Source organism: Bombus vancouverensis, chromosome 7 (genome assembly GCF_051014615.1).
Source record: "Bombus vancouverensis nearcticus chromosome 7, iyBomVanc1_principal, whole genome shotgun sequence".
In the NCBI taxonomy this organism is placed as follows: Eukaryota; Metazoa; Arthropoda; class Insecta; order Hymenoptera; family Apidae; genus Bombus; species Bombus vancouverensis.
In genome coordinates this window covers 17,243,214-17,269,767 of record NC_134917.1, presented here as the reverse complement: position 1 = coordinate 17,269,767, position 26,554 = coordinate 17,243,214, and the positions used below count along the sequence as shown (strand labels likewise).

Here is a 26,554-nt window from a genome sequence, read left to right as displayed (position 1 = left end):
AAATATTAATTAGCGAACTTAACAAATCGGTCGATAGTTTCGAAAAGTTGAAGCCGCATCGAGATTAACGAAATAATCATTCCGTGTTCTTCGTTCGTTCCCGAGATCCTATTGTTGCAGCGCTGAGAATCCAAGTTCGCGCGCTGCATCACCCAAGGGTCTGTCGCTCCTGATGCGAACCAGTTATTTATTCTCTTTACCTTCTCCGTCTCGAGAAACTATCCAGTCAGGAACTTCGAGTGTCCACTGCCAGCGACTTGCTTAACTTTGATCATTTTTCCAGTAACAAAGTTTGTAATAGAATTTCACCGAGCAAATTCCCCAAAATTCTCCAATAGTACGCGTCTATCCTGGCTTTTTCCGAATCTGATTTTTTTCCAAGACACTTGACCGCATTAAGTTGGAACTGGAGCTGACCCGGAACGATAGATCCGCCGTACTACAACGCCTATAGTAGAGATATATTAAATTTATAAACGTCGAATTAATAGAGAAAGGTTGCAGACGTTCGTTAGAGACGAACCTAGTATTACCAGCAAAGGGAATTTAATTACCGAAGCTGGAAATTAAACTGTCTCGTTATTCCTATTTCCAGTGCTGCACTTTTCAGCGCGTTTATTAAACCGGAACGAATACATACGCGTCTCGTAATTCATTTCGTGCTTTCTGTCGCTTCTCTTGCCAAATCCGATCCGAAATTCCTTATCGGAAGAGACGAGAACCGACAATAAATTCTCTACGCTCTACCTGATCCTGCTAATTTGCTAACGTGCGTTCGCTAGAATCAATGTTCGTCGGAAGCCGAAATCATCCGGCTCGGTGAAATAATTCGGCAACGATTCCTGCATCTTGCGTTTCGCTGGAACCAACCACCACGGAACAGAATTCGCAGGAACTCGCGTCATCGTTGCGGATCCTCGTGAACTACGCGCTCAATTTGAATATGATTGATCGAGAGTACTCCTAAGTAGGACGTGAATGGGTCTACTCGTACGAGAGGGAAGCAAGGAACTAGCGATAAGGTGAGGGTAGCCATGCCTGCGTTGGTGCACGAAGGGGAAACGAAGCTTAAGGAGACGAAGCGTGACAGTGACGCGTCCCACGGCGCTATCGGTGATACCGGAGACTCTCACTTAAACCCGATGATAACGTCGTTATGTCGGCTAGGGAGTCTCAAGTCGTACGACGACAAATCGAGGGAAAGTGATGATGATAAATGTTGAGGATCATGCGTGAACTTGAACGAACGAATACGAACGAGCGTTAAAGTCGTGGACGAGATTCTTCGAGGATGTCGCGAGTAGCGGATGAAAAACTACCTGAAAATGCGCCGTGAAAGTGAGTCTCGGGAATCGAACGGTACGCCGCAGTTATTTAACTCTTCACTAATGGAATTCTATTTGCTCGTGAAAAAAGAAAGTCTGTTTACGACGATATAAAAGTTAGCGACTTATTAATACAAACGGTAACTTCTTTGATATCAGTGGAATAGCGTAGTGAACAGACAAGTACAATTTTCCAATGTTTTAGGAAACAGTTTAGAGTTAAATTTAGGTTTCTGTTGGATGACCTCCTCTTGGATTATTTCGGTATGAAAGAACGAATTTCGATGTTACGAAGACAAAAGACGAATGTTTCGCGATGATTTTCTATTATTCGGAAATCTAGGCGTGGTAAAGTAAAGGATCAATGTCTTCGGGTCGTGTAATTGCAAGCAGAACGACTAAATGAAACGCGGCCACTTTTAATTAAGCCTTAGCTTTATTCCTCGAAACGTTGCTTCATTCCTACTGGATACAACACCGCGTCTTTATTTCTTACTTAACTCCGTACTTTCGCCGGTCTTCGCAACGAAGGCTTAGAAATGCGAAGGCAAAACTTTCCGGGGAAGTTCGAAACTCCCCAAAATTGCTAAACTGTGTTGAAAATGTATGTAATCAAACGGTACATTGTGCGTTATTTCCTGAACGAAAGAATCTCCCCTTTCCATTCCGATTCGTCTTTCTTCTATTCTTTGCTTTCTGACTTACGCCCCTTTAAAAATTGTTACTTCTTCCATCTATACAACCTCTCGAGTTGCGTTTCAAATATACTTTTCGACTCACCCGACGATATTATCTGCCATTTCTATCGTCACTTAATATTTACAATTATTGCCATTATTATACCGTTATTGTACCATTGTCCGGGTTTTTAATTTTATTGTTGATCCGCGTAATTTTCTCAATGATAATTCTAAAAATAAGAAATAAACAAACTAAGAACCCAGTGGACCGCAGTTTCTTCTACAAGAAACGATGTCAAATTTGCAAGTAAGTAATCAATGACGAGTCGTACTTTGGCTCGCGAAGAAAGCGAACTCGCGCGCTAGAGAAAGAGAAAAAAGGCCTCCCCCTAAAGTCTCCTATTGCTCGTAAAGCTAAATTGTTATAGTTAAAGGAAGTCTCTGTATCTAGACCGAAGAAACCTATCTTGGATTTACGGCCTCTCAAACGACGAAACGCGCGAGAAGGAAAGGAATGAAACCTAGCGAACTCTAATTCACCCTATCCTTCTCGCTATAATTTCGCCCAATTGAGATATATGCAGAACGACTGGTATTTTTATCTCTCTTTTTCGTAGATCCCGTCGATGGCTAAGGGTGCCGTTTCCAGAGGAAACATTGGATATACAGGGTGGGTCTCGTATGATGTACCTCTTGAATTTTCTTACGATTTATTGGCTTCCATGAAGTCGTTTTACTTTTCGTTCCTTACAGAAACATACGACGAAGAGGAAACTTTTTGGAAAGTAAATTACGGTAGATTTTTCGAGGGTGCGCAACTTGTAGAACAAGTTTCCTCGATACTTAGGATACAGGTCGTGAATTATAGTTCTTTCGTAACGCCATATCGTTAGATTTAGTTCTTTGATCGATGAAACAGGTGTGTTCAAATTCCTCGATATCCTTTGTTATAATCTGCACCAGTCAAAGGAAAGACGAAAATAAGTAACAGAGAACGAACGAAAGTAAAAGTAGTTTCTAAACGTCGGTAAAACGAAATGTCCAAGTAACGGACGCTCGTTTCGACGAGTATCTCGTTCTTCGTTGTCTCCCTTATTTATGAAAGGGCCTGTACCACGCAGACTCGCGTGCGCGTGGCGTTGAAAGCTGCTGAAAAGCCGTTTCGAAAAGGAGCGAGAGCGAGTAGAAAGGATGGGCTGTGGCGTGGTACGAGAAAAAGCGTGTGCAGCGGGTTCAATTTCGTCCCTTTGCAAGAAGAGATATCGACGTCATTCATAGCGAGGCTTTTCGCGCCCTCTCACCGTAAGGGGAACGTAATTATAGGTATCCCTTTCATCCGACTACGGAATAGATAGATCCAGCCGGCCAACTAATCCAGCTAATCCCTCTTCTAGGCTTTCAACAGGCCCTTCGCACGGCTTCGATCCCATCAGACGATGCTTATCATTTCGTAGCTGGTTTTATTAAATGCACGCCCGTCACACCCTCGGCGGCCCGTTCTCTGTCAACGTCTAATCTGCTCGAATTATGTCATCACGATTTTACCAACGAAATTTACCGGCGGTACACATAGATCGCGTATGCAACGCGTACCTTTGATATTACTAGTGGACGAAACGAATTTGGAAAGCCTCGGTGGTAAAGCGAAATTGGTAGAAGTTAAGGTAGGTTCTGTTTGAGTTACTTTGTATACTTTAGATTTATTCGATAGATTTTCCACCAGTGAATATTTCATCTTGCTCGCAGTGGTTGCGGGAAAATTATTCCGCTTGAGACTGCTACTACGATTATTTCATGAGGAGTAGACATAACGATCGCAGAGCTGTCAGGTATAATTGTTTTTGCTTCGAGATTATCATTTGTCATTTCGTTGGTAGTATCTGGTAGACGTCGGTGTAGCGTAGATTTTAATTGAGTTCGAGTTTAAATTCGAATTAAAGTTTCAAGTTTCCGATTCAAACTCTTCCTTGAAATTTCAAATTTAAATGATCGAAAATTGTAAGTTAGTAGGAGAGTAAATGACGAGAATTCGGACGATAGTATTCGGTATTTAAATAAGGACGACAGTGTTTTCCGGTTCGACGACAGTCAGCATCCCTAATTATCAAACGGGAACCGCAGCGTTGTATTCGGAAACAATACCGCGAGCAATGCGCGATGCACCTGTAGGCACGTACACACGCGTACTCTTACCTGACCGAATCTGAACTAAATAACCACGAAATACGGTCAGCAAAATCAACAACCTGTTGATATTCGGCGTATTTAAGAAACAGCTCGCACGGCCCCGATGAATCGTGTTGCCTTTTATCGTCGAATTATCGCGACAAAAATAAGTCGAATATATTTTCAGTATCGAAACGAACTCTCTATCGAATCTGCTAGTACCGAAACCTTACATGTCGCTACTTGAAATATCCTACGTTTAAATAAACGAATAGCGACAAGTTTATCCGAGCAAGGAGAAACTTCAAATTCGCCAATTCTCGATTAATAATTAATATTTTCGATGAAAATCGGACTACGAAAACAAAGGTAAAAATAGCATATGCTTTTCGTGTGAAGAAGATCGTTGAAATTCGTCCGGGACAGTTGTTTTGGAATGTCGTTTAAAACGTATCAGGCGGGAGAATGGAACGAGCGTCCTCGAGAAAATCGCGACGAGAACAAAAAGAACACACAACGTATTTAATTATACGAATAGCATCAGCACGTCATAGAAAAAGAGGGATTCCTTGAATTGCTACGTGTTTTGTACTCCGGACTGGAGTTCCTTTATCTTGGCGAATCGAAATATTGTAATGCACGTTTCAAAATAACGAGAAAGAGAGGGAGAGAAAATGGAGAAAACGCAGAGAAAGTAATTACTTCTCCGTGAAAATGCGAGTGCTAATTTTATGGCGGAGGAAAAAAGGACAGCGCGAGAGAAACAGAGATAGATAGCACGAGATGGATGGAAGTTGAGGGATCTTTTAGCAGGAATTAAACGCGTGCACGTGTTTGAAACGGGCCTGAGTGCTCTCGTACACGATGAAGATATCTCTGTTTTGATGAGAAAGTCATTCTGCGCGCATTCGCGTTTCATATAACCGGAAATCATGACGAGGCTCTCTGTATCGCAATTTGCGTTCCGCATTACGTGCCGCAGAGTACTCTATGAGACTTTACCGCCCTATCCAGCGGATCCTATCAATGGGAAATTCCGTAATAATATTGCGAAACTTCACCCCTGGAGTTCATGCAAATACCAGCTGTTTACATCCTTCGAAATGTTTATCCCTCCACCTCTGGAAAAAGATAGTTTCCGACGTGCAAACACGACACCTTGGCGAATTCCTGAAATTTATTTCTCGCGAATGATACAAGTGGGAAAACTTGTACCTGCGTACGATGTCTACTTTTCTCGATAAATTCCACTTAAAATGGAGGACGCAGGTTTGAAACTTACAGGAAGAATTTACTAGATCTTGCGTTATTAGTACAAGTTACTTTCCAGTAGTATAACGGAAAATAGTTCTCGTCGCGAACGTAACCTTTTTCTTTTCCTTTCGAGTATCAGCTTACGTTTCAGCAGGATTTTCTTCTATTTGAAGTGTAACGCACCATATCGCAAGTACGGTAGTATCTACTTCGAACAGGTATTTTCCTTTGTCCTCTTTTTCTCTTTTTCTCTCTAAGAAAAAAGTAAATATTTTAAAAAATCTACTTTCGGGAGACTCGACGCAACATCGGTAGCTAATTAAACGAAAGAAAGTATGAAACCGCGGATGTAAAAAATTGAAAGTCCTCGAATTAAGCAAAGCAGCCTGCGTGAATCTCGAGACGTCGCTTCTCGAGCGAAGAAGGAAACTCGAAGAGAAACAGTTGATTTCTTCGCCCCCAACGCTATCGATCCCTTTTTCATTCCTTTAATAAACGTTTAATACAGACAAGCCATGGAATTTATTTGAAAAGGGATTTATTCCGTGTATTTCGTTGCGGTAACGTACAAAGGAACACCACAAGTGGCAATTAGTATGCCGACATTTCGAGCGGCATAGATAACTAAGAATGTTATTATCTGCTACCAAAAGGAATATCTCGATACCAATTTACACAAAGCCAGTCGATGGGTGACGGGATCGTGAAGCACAATACTTCCATTCATCCCTTTGAGGAATCGCTGCTAAACGAGCGACCAGACAAAAGGGGAACAATAAAACCGGCAACTTTTTTTTTTCTCCATCCTTCTTTGCACCTGTCCCTTTGTTACCAGTCGGACTCGTTTCGCTTGACACGAAATTTCACTTAGGCACGATCTTCCCTCGGTAAACAGTTTTTACTTCCATTCGATCCTAATGACTTCTTTTAATTCCATCAGCAAGAGAAACAGCGCGAGATTCGCTTTTCAGCGGAACATGAAAGGGTTCGGTCGCTTTTGAAACAAATGATAGCTGTCAGTGTAGAGCTGCGAGATATTACCAATTCGCGAGATGTTGGTTTTTAATACGAACCTTTCATTATCTGTTTCATGGTTCGTTGAACTTGCGCTATTTTCAAACAGACAAATACTGCGTCGTAAAATCTTCCTCCGGGGTTTTATATCCAAGATTTCAAAAATTCAGTTCTCATTAACTCGCATATTCGACGATTCGAATTGTCTTTTCCCATAGGAATTATTTTACAAATAATCTTTGTTGCCGACGATTGAGTACGCGACATTCGTCCCTTCGAAATTTATTAGGTCGTCCGGAAAGTGTGTTTCTTTTACAGACACGTCTTTTACAACGATGCATCTTTGTAGAAACATGAAACCTGATCTGTCGAACGTTGTGATCTTTATTTCGATAGAACAAAATCTATCATACATAATTCGATACGATAATATAAAACGGAAAATGTTGTACGTCCATTGTTTCCTCATAAAACGAAAGAAACTTTTCGGACGACGTAATACTTCTTCCACGCGTTTTCTTGAGATTCCCTTCAAATAATTCATTTCGTTTAAACGTCGAGAGAGAAACAACGATTCGTAGATAATTGTAGGGACCATTATAATGTAATCATCTTAACGCACAAACAGAGTCAACGAAACTGATGAGCTAAAATTCCACAAACGTCTAATTAATCGCTGACATCGTCCAACGAGTATCTGGTGACAAACGAAAGACGAGATCGGTCGGTGCAAGAGTGAGAATCGGATGATATGAGCAGTGAACGAGGCAAGGTGTTTACGAGAGCGTGTGGCATGTAAATACATGCACAATGGGCAAAATGGGTCACGTTACGTGTTTCGAGGTGCGTCGTAAAGGCATCGAATGTCTTCTAAAACGTCTTCGGCGTCCGTTCTGTTGGAAAATTCGCCCGGTCGGATGTCGACGAGCGTTGCAACGGCATTTCCGTTGCCCCCTCTAATCTCCTCTTCCTCTTCTTCCCTACGTCTCCTAGAGCGACATCCGGAAACGCAGGTACCATGCGAATATAAATTCGCGGAAAAACGCGGAGAAAAGGACAGGTCCACCCGTAGGAACGGTGCTTTGCTATCGGAAGAAATCGCTCGAGAAACACCCGCATCTCCTTCCGGAATCTCGAAGGTGTGCACAGAGCTGTTCGCCTAGAAAATATGCATCTTCACGGCGCTTCGGCTTCGCTGCACGCGCCCGCATCATCTTTGACGCTGCAAGCGTTTCCTCCAGCTCGGAAAATATCTACTGCCGTGCTCCCGAATTTTTTCCGCTCCCAATTGCCCGGAAACAATTCGCCCCGGTAAAGCATGGAACGCGACCGTATGTGTCACACTCGAGGAAACGAAACTTATCTGAGAATCGTCGTTTCTTATTTTCTCCTCTTGTTTTTCTTTTGTATTTGGATTACGAGTGATTTTATGGGGCGTTGAATATTGAAATGTTGAATCGCGTAGCGTATCGTATCGAGGGAAATAAAAGAAGATCGATTCGTTGTATTTGAAACAGCGTGAAATATAGGGTAGCGTAGTAATAAAACAGTGTAGAATGTTTGGAAACGGCATAAGGAAAGAAATAAGTTGTAGAGAAATTCCTCAACGAATAATCTCCTTTTCATTCTTTCTTCCTTTTCGCTATTTTCTCGTTTACTAGCACGCTATTCTATCGTTACCAAATCGTTACAACTATTTCAGATTGCATTCTTTTGATTTTTGATATGATAGAAGAATTTAGCAAGCATCCTCTTTTATTAGACGAGTCTTGTACAATAGAAGAGGATAATTCGATACTCTTGCCATGATATTCCGTGATCGATTCTGTTAAATTTCACAAGGGTTGCGCTGTATTTCGCGATCTTCCTTTATAGATATTATTATGTTTGACGAGGGCTGCGTTGTACTTCACGATCGTTTTCAAGAGTAGCCTTCGAGAAGAGAAGGTGAAGTAGCTTAATGGTGGTGAATTCCCCGTATTTCGGCTAGGTAAATGACGTAGACCCGCGCTGAACAATCTCCATTAGGGAAAATGTAATTTACTAACCCATCGACTTTCTGCGAATTCCTTAAATTTCAATTAAGCTTCAAACTACCTCGGATCGTACACCTATCGTTCTTTTCGGTATCTTCTAGGTTTACCCACCGGTATTCCGAATTTCTTTATTATGTAATATAAATATTTAAGAAATCGTTGTTTCTATTCCAACGAAGAACTCTGACATAGTTGCAGATCTCTTAAAAAGTTTGCCAACGATATTTGGATGAAATGTCGGTTGATTTTTAGTGCAGGAAACGAGGAACCGAACACGCGTTTATTTCACGTTGAAGATGAACCGCCGAGGAGTTTCCTGTAGTCCTTATTTTCCGTATTTAGAAACTTCTCCAGTGTTTTTCAAAGAGCGTCGAACTGCAAGAACAGACTGATTGAAGTTGCTCGAACAATTCTTCGGTGGATACCAGAGGATTCTGCTCGAATGTCGTTCGTAACGGATCCTCGCGAAACTTTCCGTCTTGCTGGCCGTAATTCTCAAATCGAAACTTTTAGAGTCATCCAACATCGAACTGATAATTGTTCTCTTTCTGTACAGTCGGTGTGTGTCTTTCCTCGAGCTCGTACGAACTTTACGACGATCGAATTCGACCGAGTAAACGTCGGAACGGTACGTCTTGTAACCTGGTCCTCACCCACGAAACGATATTTTTGTTCCAATGTTATAGTCTGCGAGAATATCGAGCTATTATGGAAATTACTTTGATATCTTTAGACGTTTCGAAAAAGATATAAATTTAAGAAGGAATAAAGAAACTGGAACGACCCCCGTTCCTCATGACTGATTTCGATATTAACGATCCCTTTTTCTGTTCCCATATTTTTTTCCTTTCTGGTCCCGTGAAGAATCGAACGACCACGGTCGAGTTTCCGTTTCACGAACTCGTAACTGACCACCGGTTTCCTTTCCACCCACTGGAGAACAAGCGCGGAAGAATTAAGGGGACGAAGTGACGTCGAGACACAATGGGTTCTCGTTGCGGCCAGAGGATTCCGAGAAAAAGGAAACTTCACGGGAACCAGAAATGACGGAATAGTTCGCGATAAGCGTATAATTTGCGGGAGAAAATCGTGCCACGATTAATGGAGCAGAAAGAAAACGGCTGCAAAATGTAGAAAAATTGATACTACTTGGTAATAACTCCACCGTAGGTTAAACGATAACGAGTACATGATGAAAATAAAAATTAATTGCATTGAAGACAAGATCAGCACGGACTTTTTATCTTATGGGTTATTTCGCGTCCTGTATTCTCAAGTAATTACGTTTTACTACGATCTTTATGATTTAGAATAATAAATTTGGCAATTATATTTTATTAATTTTATTAATAATTTTACAATTCATCGTTGAAAGTGGTAAAATAAATACATCTTTCGTTGTATCGTTATGTAAAGATATACGTAGATATCTAATATAGAAATAATTATTGTTACTATCAACGCGGGAATAATAAAAGAATATAAACATTTATAAAGTATAACTGAAATTTCCAAACAAAGATATCATTTTATTTCAAATATAATTTAACCAAACAATGTCTTATTGTTTTTTCTACACGCTAAATGGTATCATTTGTTCAAATTAAGTCGATATACGCAAATTTTCCAGGTACAGTATTGTACATACTTGGTTAAAAATCATGGTATGAAAAATGTTCATTGTTACGATATTTGCTGAAAGTTGAATTTTCCAGGAAACCGTTTGTTTGTGTATGTATATACGCCTTTCATCAAGGAAAAGGTGAAATCTCTAAAAATTTCTAAAGAATAATACAGTCCAGGAGTCTCATAATTCATTGAAAGAGAAAATTTCTACGGCGACTATGTTTCAATTTCGCGCGCTGCTGTGATTGGAAGAATAATCGTAGCACGTTAAACGGCGCCAGCCAATTAGAAATCGAGTAGGTTAGAGTGCGACTTCAATCGCCATTTCCCGGTCGAAAATCGTAGCGTTAAGATATGTCAACAAAGTTTCGTCTGCGTTACACGGCGTCACTCGACTGCGTAGTTATTTCTTGCTGATTATACATCATTATTAGGTTTGTTTATATTTATATACATTTATAGAATAATTTATTGTACGTTATATAAAAGAGTCAAGTAGTTTTAATTCTTTCCCGTTCTTTCTCGTCCTTTGTCTACGCTATTTTTACTTACGTCGTTTATTTACGACATTACGAGATTCTAAGACACAATATGAGTTACGTTATTGCTGTATTTTGATATAATTGGTATCGGTTTGTACGTTTACTTTACATTTATTTTAAATCTTTGGTTTTCTTTTGTACAGATCGTTGTTAGACCGCAGAAATGATTTCGAAAGAATAGAACGTCACGGTGATTAATGATCCATTCGATGAGAATTGAATGCAGATAACCTGATTGACAGATTTGATTTGCTGTAACAAAGGCTGATGTATGTACTTTTATTGAACTATAAACTACGCATTTAACATACGATTGACAAATAACGCGTAACACAGAATTAATACGTAATGCAGCTATGTTATAAATAATTCTATAGTTTATTGACAATGTTAAAATGAACGTAGACTTTGTAACACTTGAACAAGGAATTCAAGTAGCTTTTACATTTTACTGTACTTCGATAGCGATCTCTCTGTAATAACCTTATCACTGAATTTGTATTTTCGTGATGAAATACGTTTCGATTGTAGGTTAGTCTCGGGTAGGTTTCTTTTATGTATCATTATCAGTTCCTTTAGGGATGTTTACATGAAAAATTTTAATCTGTTGCAAGTTGTAAGCATTCTCGAGTATATACATATCTAGTAAACAAGACAAATTATTATTACAAATACATTATTGAAACCTGATAGCAAGCATTTATAACATAGCTACATAATATTGCAAATAGGTTATATTGCATTCAGAATATTCCAATATTCACTGACGAGAAATGAATATTAGCTAATTGATAATTTAATAAATAAAATAGCAGTATTGTTTTAAACCAACGTTCATTAGGAAACAAGGGGAAAACAAAATATTTTTCTTTTTTGCTACTCTCTCTACTAACGCACTTCGTTCTTTTTTTTCAGAGAACTTTTGTGACCGCGTGCAATGCGGTCGATAAAATCAGTGTTTGCTGTGTAGGATGTAGGATCTTGAACGTTTTTCAAGGTACAATAGCTCTAATTAAATCTAATTACGATTGTCATACGGCGAAATTAGAGTCAATGTTATTTCGTCGATTATTTTCTTTTTTTTCCTTTTTTTATTTGAATTTATTTTCCTTCTTTTACGTACACATTTCTCTTTTTCAATATTCATCTCGGTATTAGAGTCAGTGTTTGTCTCAAGAGGATCCAACCTCTCCAAAGCACCAACGATGTAAGTGTCTTTATTTTCTTTTTTACATTTTGAATGAAATTATTATCCATTAAAAAATAAAATTTTTTTAATATTATATCGTTAATATTATATTTCAGAGAGCTAGAAATTTTAAAATTTTATATCGAAGAATTGCAATTTTTATTATTATCAAACTGTAATCTTCGGTATTATGTTTTATTCAAATTTTACATTTAATACAATGTAGCAAACAGTACAATAACGATAACGATAACAAATTCACGAAATTCTACACTTTTTAAATAATGAGCATTGTCTTTAAAAATAAATTGCAATATTGCACATTTTTTAAAGATCTCCGAGGCCTCCACTGATGACGACTTTCACGATACATCGTTCTTCTGGGATATTGTAGCATCGATGACAACATTTTCTACATCTTACGGTGAGTTTCATGCATTCTTGTTGCTCTGATCACTCGATCGTATCATAGGATGAAAAGTTAAAATCGGCACGGGTGAATGGTTGTATTAGGTGAAACTTTTAACGAGCATAATGACCGCGGGTGTTTACTATACCCATGAATAATAATATTTCCTTTTCCTATGTTTTATATCATATTAATTCAGGGAAAACCTTGCATATGGCGTTCTTGATACCAACAATATGACGTTGATGATAATAATATTAATATAATATTAAACGTTATAATTAATATGAACGATATATTGTTGATAATTAGTTTGAATAAGTGGATGTAAAAGCAGAACATATCCAATATGAATACATATTTGCAAAAGCCAAACATCAATGAAATGTGAATAGGCACTTGTATAAATAACAAACATTGAAATAACTTCAATTAAGTGCTTTGTAGTAAAGTCGGATATCCTACGACTTGGTTGTAGTGAAACTTGAAATTATTGTAACGATAATGTAAATTATAGTTGATAATTTTTTGTCTCATTTTCGGTCTCATGATGATATGTCGAACAATTCGATTATTTTCTTTTCGTAATAGAAACTTTATTATAATGTGATAGAGTATTTTGATACGAAGATATTAAAGTTCAATTATTTTTATATTCAGTTTAAGAATTATTGTTGCAATAGTCCTCGGTCGCGCTTACTATAATTATTTTTCGAATTATCGTTGCGTTGAAGCACGAATCGTGATTGTTGCGTCTATAAAATGTCGCCCAATATTCTTGCACCGAGATTGTGGAAATATGTTTCCACCCTTGGATCACCTGACGCTTCGAAAAGATTTCCCTTTACGTTCCTTCGTTTTAGGTATTTACGTAGGTTGGGCTCATGAGAACTTAGATTTTTAATGATCATGTGAAATTAGATCAACGGTTAGGCAGAATATACTAATTAACTAACTAAAAATACAATATTAGTCAGTGCTTAAATTTGTGTATGTGCATCAATATTTATGTATGCGAGAGATATTAAATGGGTGCATAATTAGAGATAGTGTATAAATAAATGAAATGAATGTAATTCTTCGCGAGACACGTTTCTCCCCTTTTTTTCTTTTTAACTACCAATTATTTTACATCTTTATGGCGATGAAAGTATAAAATATTGATACAAGTACGAAACAGCGTCTCACATAAAGTTATAAAACGAATGGTTTGAAATTTAATGTAAATTTCAAAAAAGGGAATGTGTGTAAACTGTAATGATAAAATGATAACGGTGTTGTAAAGCTTCCAAGATGCGGAACAACAAAATACATTGCGTGATAAATCTATTCTTTATCTCATCCATAATTCTGCTGCAACAATTTCGTCGAGTTTGTACTATCGTGTACCGGTTTGAGAATTTAATTTGAAAATTCCAGAAAAAAAGACCACGTCATCGCGAAATATCCGAGACATTGGACGTGTGAAATTCAATTCCTTTGAACGACCCGCGTGATTTTACGTGTAACAACAAGTCAGCTCCCCGGAGGGATGTATAACCGCTTTCGGAAACTCGAACTAACAGGGATCTCGCCGGTTTCTCGAGGAAGGCAACAGCAAGAAGTTGACCAAGAGAAAATAAAGCGTACACGTTGGACGTTACCGTGCGCGGTTAACGGTGTTCCCTTCTTGCTCGGCTTTGTTATCCCCCGTTGCTTCATTCCTCAGGGCGAGATAGGATGCGAAATCTCTTTTCTAGTGCGGTAGATTTTACGAGACGTCTCGAAGAAACTAGTTTCCTTCTCTGGTTGCATCAACGACTCTAATTTGTTCGCGATAAACGGTGGCCCACGGAGTTTTGAAGCCAGTGGAAAATTTACTCAAACACTAAACGACTATGGCCAAGGCTATGACCCGATAAATTCCAGGCCCGTTGGAAAATTTTGAGTAATTTGCCGTGGAATTAATAATCTGAAAAATAGGGCGCGCGCATGGAACATCAGCGGAAGTTCTCTTATTTCTCTCAACGTATCCTGTGTTTTCTGTATTATTCAGTTTGTTACTTTTTGTCGAATTTAATACTCTAATTAACTCTGTTAGCACTGTTTATAATAGTAGAATCCCTTGATACAATTCAATCGACTAAAACTTTCCTTTCTTCAGTTGCAACCACAAATGATCTAATTCGATGGAATATCTGTGATTACTTACTTCAATGATACTTTAATTCCCAATTACCACCGAGTATTATTAACTAACTGAATTATTTTATTATTAATAATATTAGCCACACAGTAGTGGCGAGATGAGCAGAGTTATCACGAACGATAGTTCAAGTTAATCGCACAATTTGTTTTACTTGAAATTTCCCCATACACATTCCTTCTCTAATGTTAATTCCAAGTTCTTAGAAATGAAATAACATCGCAGCGTGTAATAACAGCGAAGAAACGTAACTTAATTAAATTATTGCTTTCCTACACGTGGCATTCTCGTCGTTCAGACAACGATACTCGTCCCAGTTCTAATACCACTGAAATCCCGTTAGCTGCTACGTTTCTGTCCACCCCTCTCCCATCGAGCAGAGAGCAGGCCAGGGGGAAAAACGATCCGCAGAATTATAACACTTCCTTGCCGCTCGACTTGAATTAAGCCCATTTTTAAAACGCACCCAGCGACCGGCCGGGGCTTTTTTAGCCGCCAGGTCCCCGTATCGCGATTTCTTCTACCTAATATTTCAACAGGAATTGTGCTGGCTACGAAGTCTACGAAAATTAGATCTCGACCGTGGCCACTGGCAATTTCAACGCGGCATCAACTAAATAATACGCTCGTAACTTTTCCTCGGATCTCTTCTTCTGTATCCTTTCCTCCCTTTCTCCTCGTTACACCCTTAATAACGACGATGTGTGCTGGACAACGAGAGGAAGACGGCGGGGGAGGGGATAAATAGGATTCGTTTCGTTCGAGACGAGACATCGAGGATTATACCGTGATAGCGAAAGTATAGAATGGGATTGGTGACCTAATTGCGTGGCTGCTCGTTGTGTCGAGGGCTGCGTTCCAGATAGACTGAAACAACGACGTGGGTGAATACCATCGTAAAAGTTGATTTTTTCCTCTTCCCTGTATATGAATCATGATGTATAGCGTGACGTATATTTGGAAGGTTTTGCTTGGATAGGAGAATATACGCGTAATACGTATACAGTAGGGAAGATAAAGTTAGTTTGAAGGTAGATAGGTCCTTGTGACAGATTGGAATGAACAATGTTGAGTGTTAGTGTTAATAAATTCTAATTGTTTAGCGTGCTAAGTCCGTATTATCCTGATAAGTTGTAGCAGTCGCAGAAATAGGGTACAACTTCCTACAATACCAGGAGCGGAATACAAATTGCTTAGATATTCAGATTTGTGCCGTGTATAGTACTAAATAGCAATATTGATCTTTCGGTGATAAAGCAACATAGAACGTATAATAATATATACTCCGGTATAGTTTGCCAAGTTATTTTAATTTAATTTATTTTCAGACAAATGGGAGTAACGCGTTGGAATACGGTGCATTACATAGCGCGAATACTTTACGAAAGGTTTAGCATAGAATTTTTAGAAGAGACGAAAGAAACCGAGAAAGAGTCAAGTAGAAGACAAAAATTGTTTGCAATAGACGTGCAACGCATTTTATAGACGAAATGAAAGTTATTGTATTTAGAGGTAAATGTACGCGGATAATAAAGTAGCAGATTGTCTGGATGATCTTCTCTAACGCACGACTGTACTTAACCTGGTCAGGAAACCAGGTAACAAAAGCATATTCTAAACGTTGTATAGTCATCAAACGATATAGCAATTTAATGGAAAGGACGTTGCTGAAGAACATCGTTTTATCAATCCAGAGGTTATTGAATTTGAGCATGAAAAAACTGGACGTTTCATCTGAAAACACCAAATTGACCTGTAGATTTCCTCTTCCATGTTATTACTTGAAACAGCGTCCAGATGGAGAAAGATTCTTTTTATGGTTCACGAAAGAAGAAAGATGTTCTATTATTTCACAAAGCATCAGAAAATTCCCTACCTCGAACTTGCGAGAGTTTAAGTTTTACGGCGTAGAAAGAGCAGGTCACGGGTGGCGAGCGTTGCGAGTTTCTGGAGAAAAGTGGAAAGGTCGAAGACCAGACGAGACGAGCAAATGACGAGACAGCTTACGGTGAAACGCTCGAAATTATACGATAGTTTCAGGGCAGGCTAAGGTGATGAGTTCGAGACGAGACAGCGACAATAACTCCGGGGCTACATAAAGACAGTTTAAAACAAGATATCACAGTGTGTTCATCGTGCTCGTGTTGACGATCTCGCCGATGAAATCTTACAGTCCTTCTTGAACCGCTCATTTGTCGTTGAAATTTTACGGGAAACTCATTTATCACGGCGACCAATAAAACACTGGTGAATTCATAAATTTAAAATAGCAGGGTATTGTACAATATAAATGAGAAAGAAACAATTTTTGTCAGACAAACGAGAGTATCCTGAAACGAATTTCAACGTTGCTCAAGTATATAAGAATAGGAAGGTCTTTAAGTATCTGAACTTTTTACGTTGATATTTCTCTAAATTTATCTATAAAAAGTTATTTAAAATCTCTAGCAAGTCTATCGTCAAAGTTTCGATATATTCCGAAACAGTTTACAATAACCTAACAGCACACGACAAAATCATTTATCAAAGCAGGCCTCTCAACACCAGACACGAGACCAATAGAATCCCACAAAAAAGTATTCGATTAATATCCTAAAAGTTGGAACAACTTTAAACACGACAACCTTCGTGCCAAGTTTTGCCATGTTTCGCTGTGTTCGCACGTTTCACGCAATTTCACCCTCGTCTTTTTCAAGGGGGACCTTAACCTTAACCTCGCTCGAATAAATAGCCGAGACGCGAAACAAAAAGCAAAACAAGAAAAAGAAAGAAAGAAACAGGAGGAAGAGAAAAAAATGTCGAAACATTACTCACATTGGACGTCGAGCAGAATACTCGCGTTCATGGGTATGGTGAGGGTGACGTGACGAGCGACGCAGGCGATGGTTGCGTTATGGTGTCCCCTCAGGACCTTAAGGTGAGCTCCGCTGCGTCTGCCGGACGTGGAGGGCAACACGGTCAGATTGTCCGGCGGTTGCTCTGGTCCGTCTAAAGTGGCCTGAGACAGAGTCATCCCCCATGCTAAATCGGGCGGTGGATTTCCACCCTCAGCGGCACACTCTAACGTCAATTCGGAACCCTCCTTTACAGGGACGAACTGGTTGCCCGGGTCCAACCGACGACCATCTATCAGCAGGTACGTCCCACGGGGTGCCTCTGCAACAAATCCAACGACCCGATAAGTTCACCGATTCGTGACCTCGTAACGATGAAAAATCTTGCCGGATATATTTCAGCTACTACTGCTGAATTTATTTATGGAGAATTTTGTTTAGATTAATTTTGTTTCGATATTCGACTCCAGGATTGTGTCGAATACGGCTAACGATAAGCCTTACAAATGAAGATTCCTAAAATAACAAATTGTAATAGTTACTCTACGATGAATCGGCTAAGCACTCTTGGCTGATTTCCATCGTTTTTCTTTACGTTTTTTCTTTTAACGAGCTTTTCTCTAAACGAATTTTCTCTAAACTGAATTTTGATTCCAGTATACATTCGGCGATGTGATACGATAGAAATCTCATTCTCATTGTTAGCGTAGATGTATTATAAAGCACATTGAACGAGAATATTACTAGTCCATTTTCCGTTTATTGAAATTAATAACAACAAATTCATCGGAGATTTAAATACAGGAACGTACGTAACCTTATTCCTTTTTAATAAAAGCAGGATAGAAGACCCATCATTCAAATATATTACAGAGCTAATGAAACATTGAAGTAGAATTAAAATTCAGATCGTAACGACTGAATATTTCACGGTGTTACGATATTTTCGACGGAAAATCACGAAGGTGCTGTAACCAATGATTTTCTGCATCATTGTTATTCACAACGAGGATTTCGATCGAACAATACTGTTTTTCGAGCCGCCTGATGCGCCGTTGCAAAAACTGGAAACAAGGAAATGTAAATTTATCCGAGTTGAGACCGGGGATGAGGGAGGAGGAGAGGAGAGAAGAGAATAGCAGTAATAAGAATCATGTTTTCCATCCAAATTGATCGTGTTTATGTAGTCGAAGAGTGTGCCAAGCGTTTCAACAAGATTTCTGCCGTTCCAGAGTTTCGTTTCCCAGCCGATAAGATCCAGTCACGTTCATTAAATCGCATCGTGCTCTCGATCTTGCCAAAAATTGCCGCACGGAACGCTCCACGAAATGGATCATGGAAAGGAAAAGACGCGCAGATTTTTCGTTGCATCGAAATTGCGATCTCTGACACGTGTCCCGATTTCGCGTAATAAAATACGCGTCCACTGGAAATATCAACGCAATGTTTCGTACATTATACCGTAATATCTATAGTCTTTGTATCTCGTTTCCTTGCAACGTTTTTTGACACTGCTATTTTTTTCGCAGAACATATCGAAGTAAAATCGGTCATTCGCAGAGAACTCGTCTCTCAATTTTAATATAAATACGAATGAAAAAGCCATTAAACTCGAAGCATTAAATTCGATAAAACGGAGTGAGTTGGAGATAATCAGAAAATCTGTCCTTCGACTCGATCGAGTTACCGAATCATCCGGTAAACAGGGGTGAAATTACATGAAATATTTTCCACGAAAGGGTTTGAGAGAAAAGAGAGAAAGATGAGAATGGAAAAAAGATACGTGAACATTTAGCGACCGTACTTTGTGTCAGATATTTTCCAATTTTTCCGATAGGATGTATCGGGGCTGAAGAAGCGGTTCATTATTCACGGGTCCGTTCACTTCAAAAGAGAATCCAGGGCGAAACAAAAACTACGACAGGGGCAGCGCAAGAATCCTTGCCGCTACTGCTTCCCATTCGCGTCCTCCATCCACAATTTCATCGGAATTTTCGCGATGCCAGGGAATATATGGTAGATACGAAGCGGGAAAGGGGCGAGGAAGAGGGCGGAAGCATCGAAGTTTTGCGTTTCATTCGACGAACTGAAAAAGGTGCGCCTGTCCGCTCGATAAATCTGCACGCGTAGTTTGAAATTTTATTCTCCCGTTTTCCATGAAAACGCTACGGTCTCGCGATGCATCCGATCGGACCGGTTCTCTATGCCCGTTGAAATACTGTGGTGAAATTAATATAAAATCGCCAGACAAACGCGAACGGCAACGAGGTCTCTATTATTTCACCAACGATTTTGCAAAACCATAGAATCGACCACGATGAAAATTAACCTCGATCGTGTCACGTTGAGATTATTATTAACGATTTCTACCGAAATCTGATCAAACTTCCTACGATTTTAATATCGATTTGGAAAGATATTGTCATCTATAATTATTCGTACAGTTCAAATATAGGAGATTTCTTTAATCGAAGTCGAATCGAATTATCACGAATTTGTAGAAATCTCAAATTCGATTGATTGTACGATTTCGATCGATTGTACGCATATTTATAGAATATATTTGCTTTTAACCGTGAAATTCGCTCTTTCGCCGTCCAATTTTACTCGATCGTCCGATTTCCTTCGTTTCCGGAACGGAAGCGGGAAATACACGGGACCTTTCGGTTCCTCCTTCGGAATGAATAAACGACCTCCTTAATTCAGCGTTCTCTAAGTGAAAAGATGGATCGACTCTGGCTTATAACCGGAAGATCGTATCGTCAGATGTGAAAGCGGACGGTGGAATCTGAGAAAAATCCAGACACACTTTGCATACACTTTTCGCTTCAATTTTCAGTCTAAAAATCACGAACTTGCTCCGTTGGAAAGGTTCCAGATCTGTGTAATGCGATCGCGAATCGAGGAGAGGAAAGGATTCGGAAGGAAAAGAGGGTTCCTTGGTACGCTGGTTATATAATATATTCCCCCGTGAACATACGCTTCTTCCTCCAACTTTTCAACCAACATCTCGCCATTCTTAACCAAACTTTTGGAATCTCGATCGCTTTTTAATTTCATTATAACTACTCGATATCCCATCTTCCGTACAACGCTTACGTTTCGCTAATCAGAGTCGTTTTGTCGGTAATATTCGACTACGTGGGTGCACCGTCAACGCAACGAATTATAGTTAGCTCGTGAGAAATTGGCCCAGTATACTCCGTGATTTATTCCCACTTTCTCCTTTTTTCCTAATTTTTGCCGGCCTTTCCGAACGTTACTTTTCACCTTTGTGAATGTTTATCTCTGCCTAACGATCTATCCGAATTTCCGCTCGTCTCTATTTCCTTTATCATTAATTGCCATTCGGTAAAAGCTGTACGAAGGAACAGCGATAAATTTTCCTTCGAAGCCCGCTTTCTTCAAAAAGATGTCCGATGAAAGAATATTCTTGCCGACTTTTGAGTTATCAAGTCCATCGAACAACCCACTCAGAATAAGACAGTTTTTCGCTTTTGCATGAAAACCGTGCATCTTGTTCCAAGTACTCGTTGGACAATCATCGGAAAGACGAACGAACGATTCGGAAATCGAATGAAATCGAATCGATCGAATCACATTTTGCGTCTGATGGGAGAAAAGAAAAAAATGGTATTCTGTTTTCTACACGGTAGCGCGGAAAAATCTGCTGGAAAACGCATATGAGAATCGTACAGAGTATTGCGGAGAAGTGATATTAACGAACGCAGCACGGTGTACTTTTTGCTCGTTAACTCGAATTGGCCCAAGAGAGACGGTTCGATCCTTCGTTCGGCTCGAAGCAAACGCATCGCGAATTTTTAACGTAATAAAGTGGAAATAAAGTGGTTTGGCCGGCGACTAACAGAAGGCTTGCCCCGTCTATCCAGGTCACTGAATTAATACCGGTTTACCTAGCGGCGCGCCGTGGCATCGCGTGTTCCCAACTCTCCGAGAGAAAAGGAAAGACCACCTCTCTCGATCAAAAGGGATTTAATCGCAACGCGAATCGAATTATATTATACACTCGGAACCCTTGCATCCAACGCGCGTTTCCATTACCGTTTCACATGGATAACGATTCATATTTGATTTCTATCTCCGTGGAATTTCATTGGCAAACATGCAGACGCGAAGCTTATAAAACACCTGAATCGTCGACGATCATACGGTTGGAGAGGCGGAGTTGAAAAGGCGATAGAAGCTTCTCGATTACCCTTCTGTTTTCTGAATTCAATTGGCCGCGAAAGGTGTCCGATTTCGAAGATTGCCTCGCCGATTATGCAATATTTTAAACAATCGTGAAACGTGTCCGTAATTCCCACTGTCGGTGAAGAAGTAGCTGCTGTGAGAACGGACGACCCAGTAGATTATTGCCGACGAATTATTTGCGGTGAATTCGCGAGAAATGCATTTATAGGAGCGAATTATTTTAGATTTCAAATCGGATTCAAAGTTCAAGCGAAAGTAAATGAATGCACTTTAGCGAGATTCGTTTTAATCGAAATAAAATTATTAACAGTTAGGAGGATCGCACGAACTTCGATAATAAAAAAATTTTTATTCTTGAGGTAAAATAATAGCCGCAGGACACTCGTTGTGTCATATCGTCATATTGCGATATGAGAACAATAGCAGCCTGTAGAGGCTCGTCTCGCTGCACTCGCGTTTATTATAGATAAATTATTTAATTCTTATATGTTGAAGATATTCTTGAAATGTTTCACATCGGATAGTTAACTCTGTATATACGTAATTGGCCAGGTGTCTGCAGAGAAAGTGCCGTTCCCCCCCCCCCCCCCCCCCAAAATTCCAGGCCAATAATAGGTGCAAGGGTGCGCGTTTAAGCCGGGAAGAAAGCGTGCCGGCCGCGTTAATACAGAAACATAACGCTAAAAACAATTTCGAACGGTACCGAGCTGCGTTTCGCACATATGGTGCCACGTCTGGCCGAACCAGGAATTTCCCAGATATCTATGGTTCGTAAAATTTCACAATATCGCCGGCACCGACCTCCTTCGACGATCGATTTCTCCGCGAATATCAGAAGGAACGCTCGTGTTGAAGTTAAGGAGCGAGAAGGAAGGAGGATAAAAAGAAAGGTGAAAAAAAAAGCGGAGAGAAAAGTTGCCGAAGCGACGAAGAAACATTGATTTTTATGCGAAGCGAATGCTTCCGAAGGAATTTTTTTTATAACAGGCAAATAGGATTTAATAATCGTGTTAAGCAAAAGTTACGGGGAAAAAGCGAGACGAAATAACATTTTTTTTTTAAGTAGCGAATCTCAACGAGAATCTGGAAATTTGCAGACACATCGATAATGTAAAAGTAAAGAACGAATTATTTTACTCGACGGTAGTAGGGGAACGTAATTATAATACAAGAGGACTGCAATAACAAGATATCACTGGAGAAGTTCGTATTGAATTACAATGAAGTATACTTCATCGGTAGTTTCTCGTGATAACGCAAAGCACAGGAGGTCTGACGAATTTCTCAACGGAACTACTGAAAGTGACGTTTGACTACATAGATAGATACTTGACTGAGATTCACCTCGACAGATATTACGCGAATATTCCTGTACAACGTGCGATACCGCTTCGTCATCGAAATAATCTTTACAAAATTGAAAGTTTAAACTGTGCAAGGGATCACGGGATTCACTTAGCGGCGCGCTTAAAGATCGTCACCTTTTTCTGAATTTAATCAAGCGACGCTTCTCTTGCCGCGACTCTGCTCCATCCGACCGGCAAGAAATTGTTCTCGCGCGATGTCGCGTCTTTCACTGCGATTATCCGGTGCGACTTTCATTAACGGGATGCTCGTAACGTTCCGCGTATGAATCGGGTGTCGTTCGCGTTTATTGCGCCACGTGTCGTTTAGCTTTCGCTATCGTGGCCCATCATTGCCTGAAAAGATTCATTGTCATTCATTAAGGAAACTTGACGCTCGTGAAGCCGGTAATGTCTGTCTGGAACTTCAACTTGAGCAAACTTTAACGTTATTTTGTTAAAATTCGAAAGTCTGTGAGAAAGAAATCTCGCCCGGATTCAACTCCGGAAACTGTATTTATGGCGCCTACTAAAAATTCGTCGACTCGGTTAATTATAGTTGAGCGGTTTTTTAAAAATCGTCTACAGAGGATAGACTCGCCGAGGATGTTACAGAGTTGCTGACAGCGAAACTCTGAGGAAGCGTTAAATATTCAGATCCAGTCACCGCTCTCAAGGAGAGGACGTATGTTTGCGAGTCTTTTAATCCGTGAAAAATATTTACGTTACTTAAGTGCAGACACTTCCAAAATTTTCTCTTTAAACAGCTCTTTTCGGTCCACGGTTTACTGATTTATCAGATTGCGGCAATGAGATCACTTTTTTTATACTTTGCGAGAAATTGCCTCAGTTACTTGTTGATATTTTATTAAACGACAAGAAAAACAGATTCGCTAATGCAATTTATAAGCTTCAGAATGTAATTGACGCTATTAGCTGGTATATACACTAAACCTACTTTACTTGCTTGAACGCGAATGGCTTTTTACGACTCTTGTTCAACCACTGTCACCGCCCGTGTCACTGCCTGACCGCGTACCGTCTTAAACTACTTGTTGGATCATATATCAGCCCATACTACTGTTCTCTCGATATAACGTCTATACCACTTGCTCGTACTGTATGCGATTTACGATATTTTCTTGATCAGGAACCATCCCCGTTCTACTTATCTGATTCAGAAGGGTTCGTATATCGCTTACATAGCAAGGGACGATTTCTATAATACTACTTGCACGACCAGAGATACGATTCCTATATCCGCTCAAAGACGGCTCCATTCCACTTGTACGATTACACATCGACTCGTACCACCCTGTCTAATCTGAAACGAGCTCCGCGCTACGCAAGGAGAATTATACAACGTTCCCCTAACTCTCCCAGACTATTTACGTAAGCTACACACGAGACGAAATCAATGGACTTTCCCTATATCTTGGAAGCAAAGCGCAAAGGAAAACAAGAATATCGCCGTTTCGTTGGGAAATTTGATAGCACGGCGAAACGATTCGAGACGATCGATCGCGAGGATCGATCGCGATGGTTCGACGAACACGACGTGTCCAGACAACTCAATCGGGTCAGGAATTTCGCAGGCTTCGACATCTTTTCCGATAATCATTCGGCTCGCTCCGGGCAAGCAATAAATAGGCAAGATTTTGAATCGTTGCCCGAGGACGGCTCGTGGGAAAAGTTCGCGAGTCCGCACGCATCACCGCGTTCGATCGACTTCATCGTCCCTGCTCGTCGGTGTATCTGGCGCGGAAAGATTAGCCTGTACTCCTTTTACCTTCCCCTCTGCACACCGCGTGAACGAAAGTTCGCTTATTCCGTTTGCCGGCCTATGCTCCATCGTTTCTCTCGACTTCCATCCAGAATTTACCATCTTGCGATTTTCTCGACGAAAAGGAAATCGTTTTTATTAACATACGTTAACGTGGTTTTCAAATACCGCAAAATTCAAGTCAAGTAGAAAAGTAGCATTCCCAGAGAAAGTATAAATCGATTTCTGTCGGAGCGCAAAAGGAGAGCAGGAGAATTCGTATCGATTTCGTGGATCGACTCCTAAGTTTTTTCCCTTCCGTTCGGCTTGCGCTTGTTTTGTGGATAGACGAAATAGAAAGTAAATATCGGATTCTCGATGACGCAGCTCCTTTGAGGAATATCTTCGATGCTTTGGATTAAAGATTTGTTTTCGTTTGGGGAAAATATCATGGAGCTTGTAAGGAAATGTATATACACGGATGGAGGAAATTTTTGGTACGCCTCGATTTTCTTTTCATTGGTATTAGAACGTATGGCTAATCAAATATAATTTGGTAATTACGCTTCATTCGATACATTATGGAAAAATGAATAACGAACGTACATTTCGTCGGTAATTAAGGCTGAAATATCGAGTTTTGTTAAAAATTTCATACGCGTTAAAATAACAAGAAATTGTCTTTAATAAAATAGTATAAAATGTTCCCTTCTTCGTTTATATTCTGCAACATTTTACAAAAATTAAAATTCATTGAAAATCTTGTTTTAACTTCTTAAGACGTCAGCTGAAAGGAGAATTGTAGATCAGAGGTAAATAATAAAAGTTCGAAATTTGTTTTCTGTCGTCATCTTTTCACCAAGAAGAGCGCTATACAACAGAGATACAGATTTTCAACCGGAATTTAGGAAACGGAAAGGATAAAGCGCACTATTAATAAAGCACTGTATTATGAAGGATGGTAAATTAAACGTAGAATGTCGGTTGGCAATTGCCGCGGTTGGCAGGTAATTGTGAAATACCTACGAGTGGGTGCGCGAGGCGAGCGTGCTAGGGTCGTGTTTGCATGCGATTGCTCGGTGTTTGGTCGTGTTGAGCGCCACCGAAAAGAATACCTCGTTGCGTTTCACGGTGCGCAACAAAGGCGCAACAGGTGCACGCAGCACGCTGAAAAGAGAGAGGACGCTCGAAAGAAAACCTGCACGAGACGATAATTTTTTTTTCCGACGGTGCGTCGAGCGTAATTCGTCGTAGCGTTCTGAAATTGTAAAGATCGTCGTGCCACGGACCGCGACGTTCGGACGATGAAACGAAAAGGGAGGGAAAAGAGAAAACGGCGGATCTTGGAACGACGTTTAAACTGCCTTAAAAAACGAAGCATTTCGTGAAACTCCTGAATTTGCTCTCGGGGATGTTCGTGAAATTTAATGCGCTGACGAAAAGATGGTATAAATTGCGTTGTTCGATCCACGAGAGAAAAATTGAAAGAGAAAGAAGGAGCCTTGGTTAGACAGCGCGTGATATTACGATGCAAGAACGATCAATCGCGAGTGACGCTATTATTGTCAGAAATCATTTGCATAGCCGTCCCTTTCAAAGACTTTAAAATCAATTTATCATAGCTTGCGACAGTGACATTATTGTATTCAATATTTCACGAAGGATATAGCCACGGGATATTACGTATTAAACTGCAATTCCAAGTCGCCAGTGCATAAACAGCTTAAATAATGTCCGATGCGATTCACCCTGACAAAGTTCCATGTCCGGAAACTACTAAAATATCAATAATTCTAAACTGCTCGTACCGCGGAATGGATATCGAAATAATATCGCCAGAATGTATAATATCGTGCACCGGTACTACTTCCGGTCCCAGTCGTATAGAAAATTCAATTGTGTACTTTATCTTCGTTCTACTTAATAGCGCAGCAGAATCGTCGATGTTTGACGAAGACAAATGTTTAATCGCAGACA

General features: G+C 39.9%; 2 protein-coding genes across 3 annotated transcripts in view; one reads left to right on the top strand and one right to left on the bottom strand.

Moving 5' to 3' along the window:
- tei (irregular chiasm C-roughest protein teiresias) overlaps positions 1-26,554 on the bottom strand; it is a 321,318-nt gene that overhangs the window by 114,335 nt on the left and 180,429 nt on the right. For both annotated transcript variants that reach the window (XM_076620193.1, XM_033335069.2), the window contains exon 6: positions 17,241-17,582. In XM_076620193.1, the coding sequence (XP_076476308.1) occupies positions 17,241-17,582 (342 nt within the window). The remainder of the gene's footprint in view (positions 1-17,240; positions 17,583-26,554) is intronic.
- mRpS17 (mitochondrial ribosomal protein S17) overlaps positions 12,217-26,554 on the top strand; it is a 196,905-nt gene continuing 182,567 nt past the window's right edge. The window contains exon 1 of the mRNA XM_033335116.2: positions 12,217-12,256. Within this exon, the coding sequence (XP_033191007.2) occupies positions 12,232-12,256 (25 nt within the window). The 5' untranslated portion in view covers positions 12,217-12,231. The remainder of the gene's footprint in view (positions 12,257-26,554) is intronic.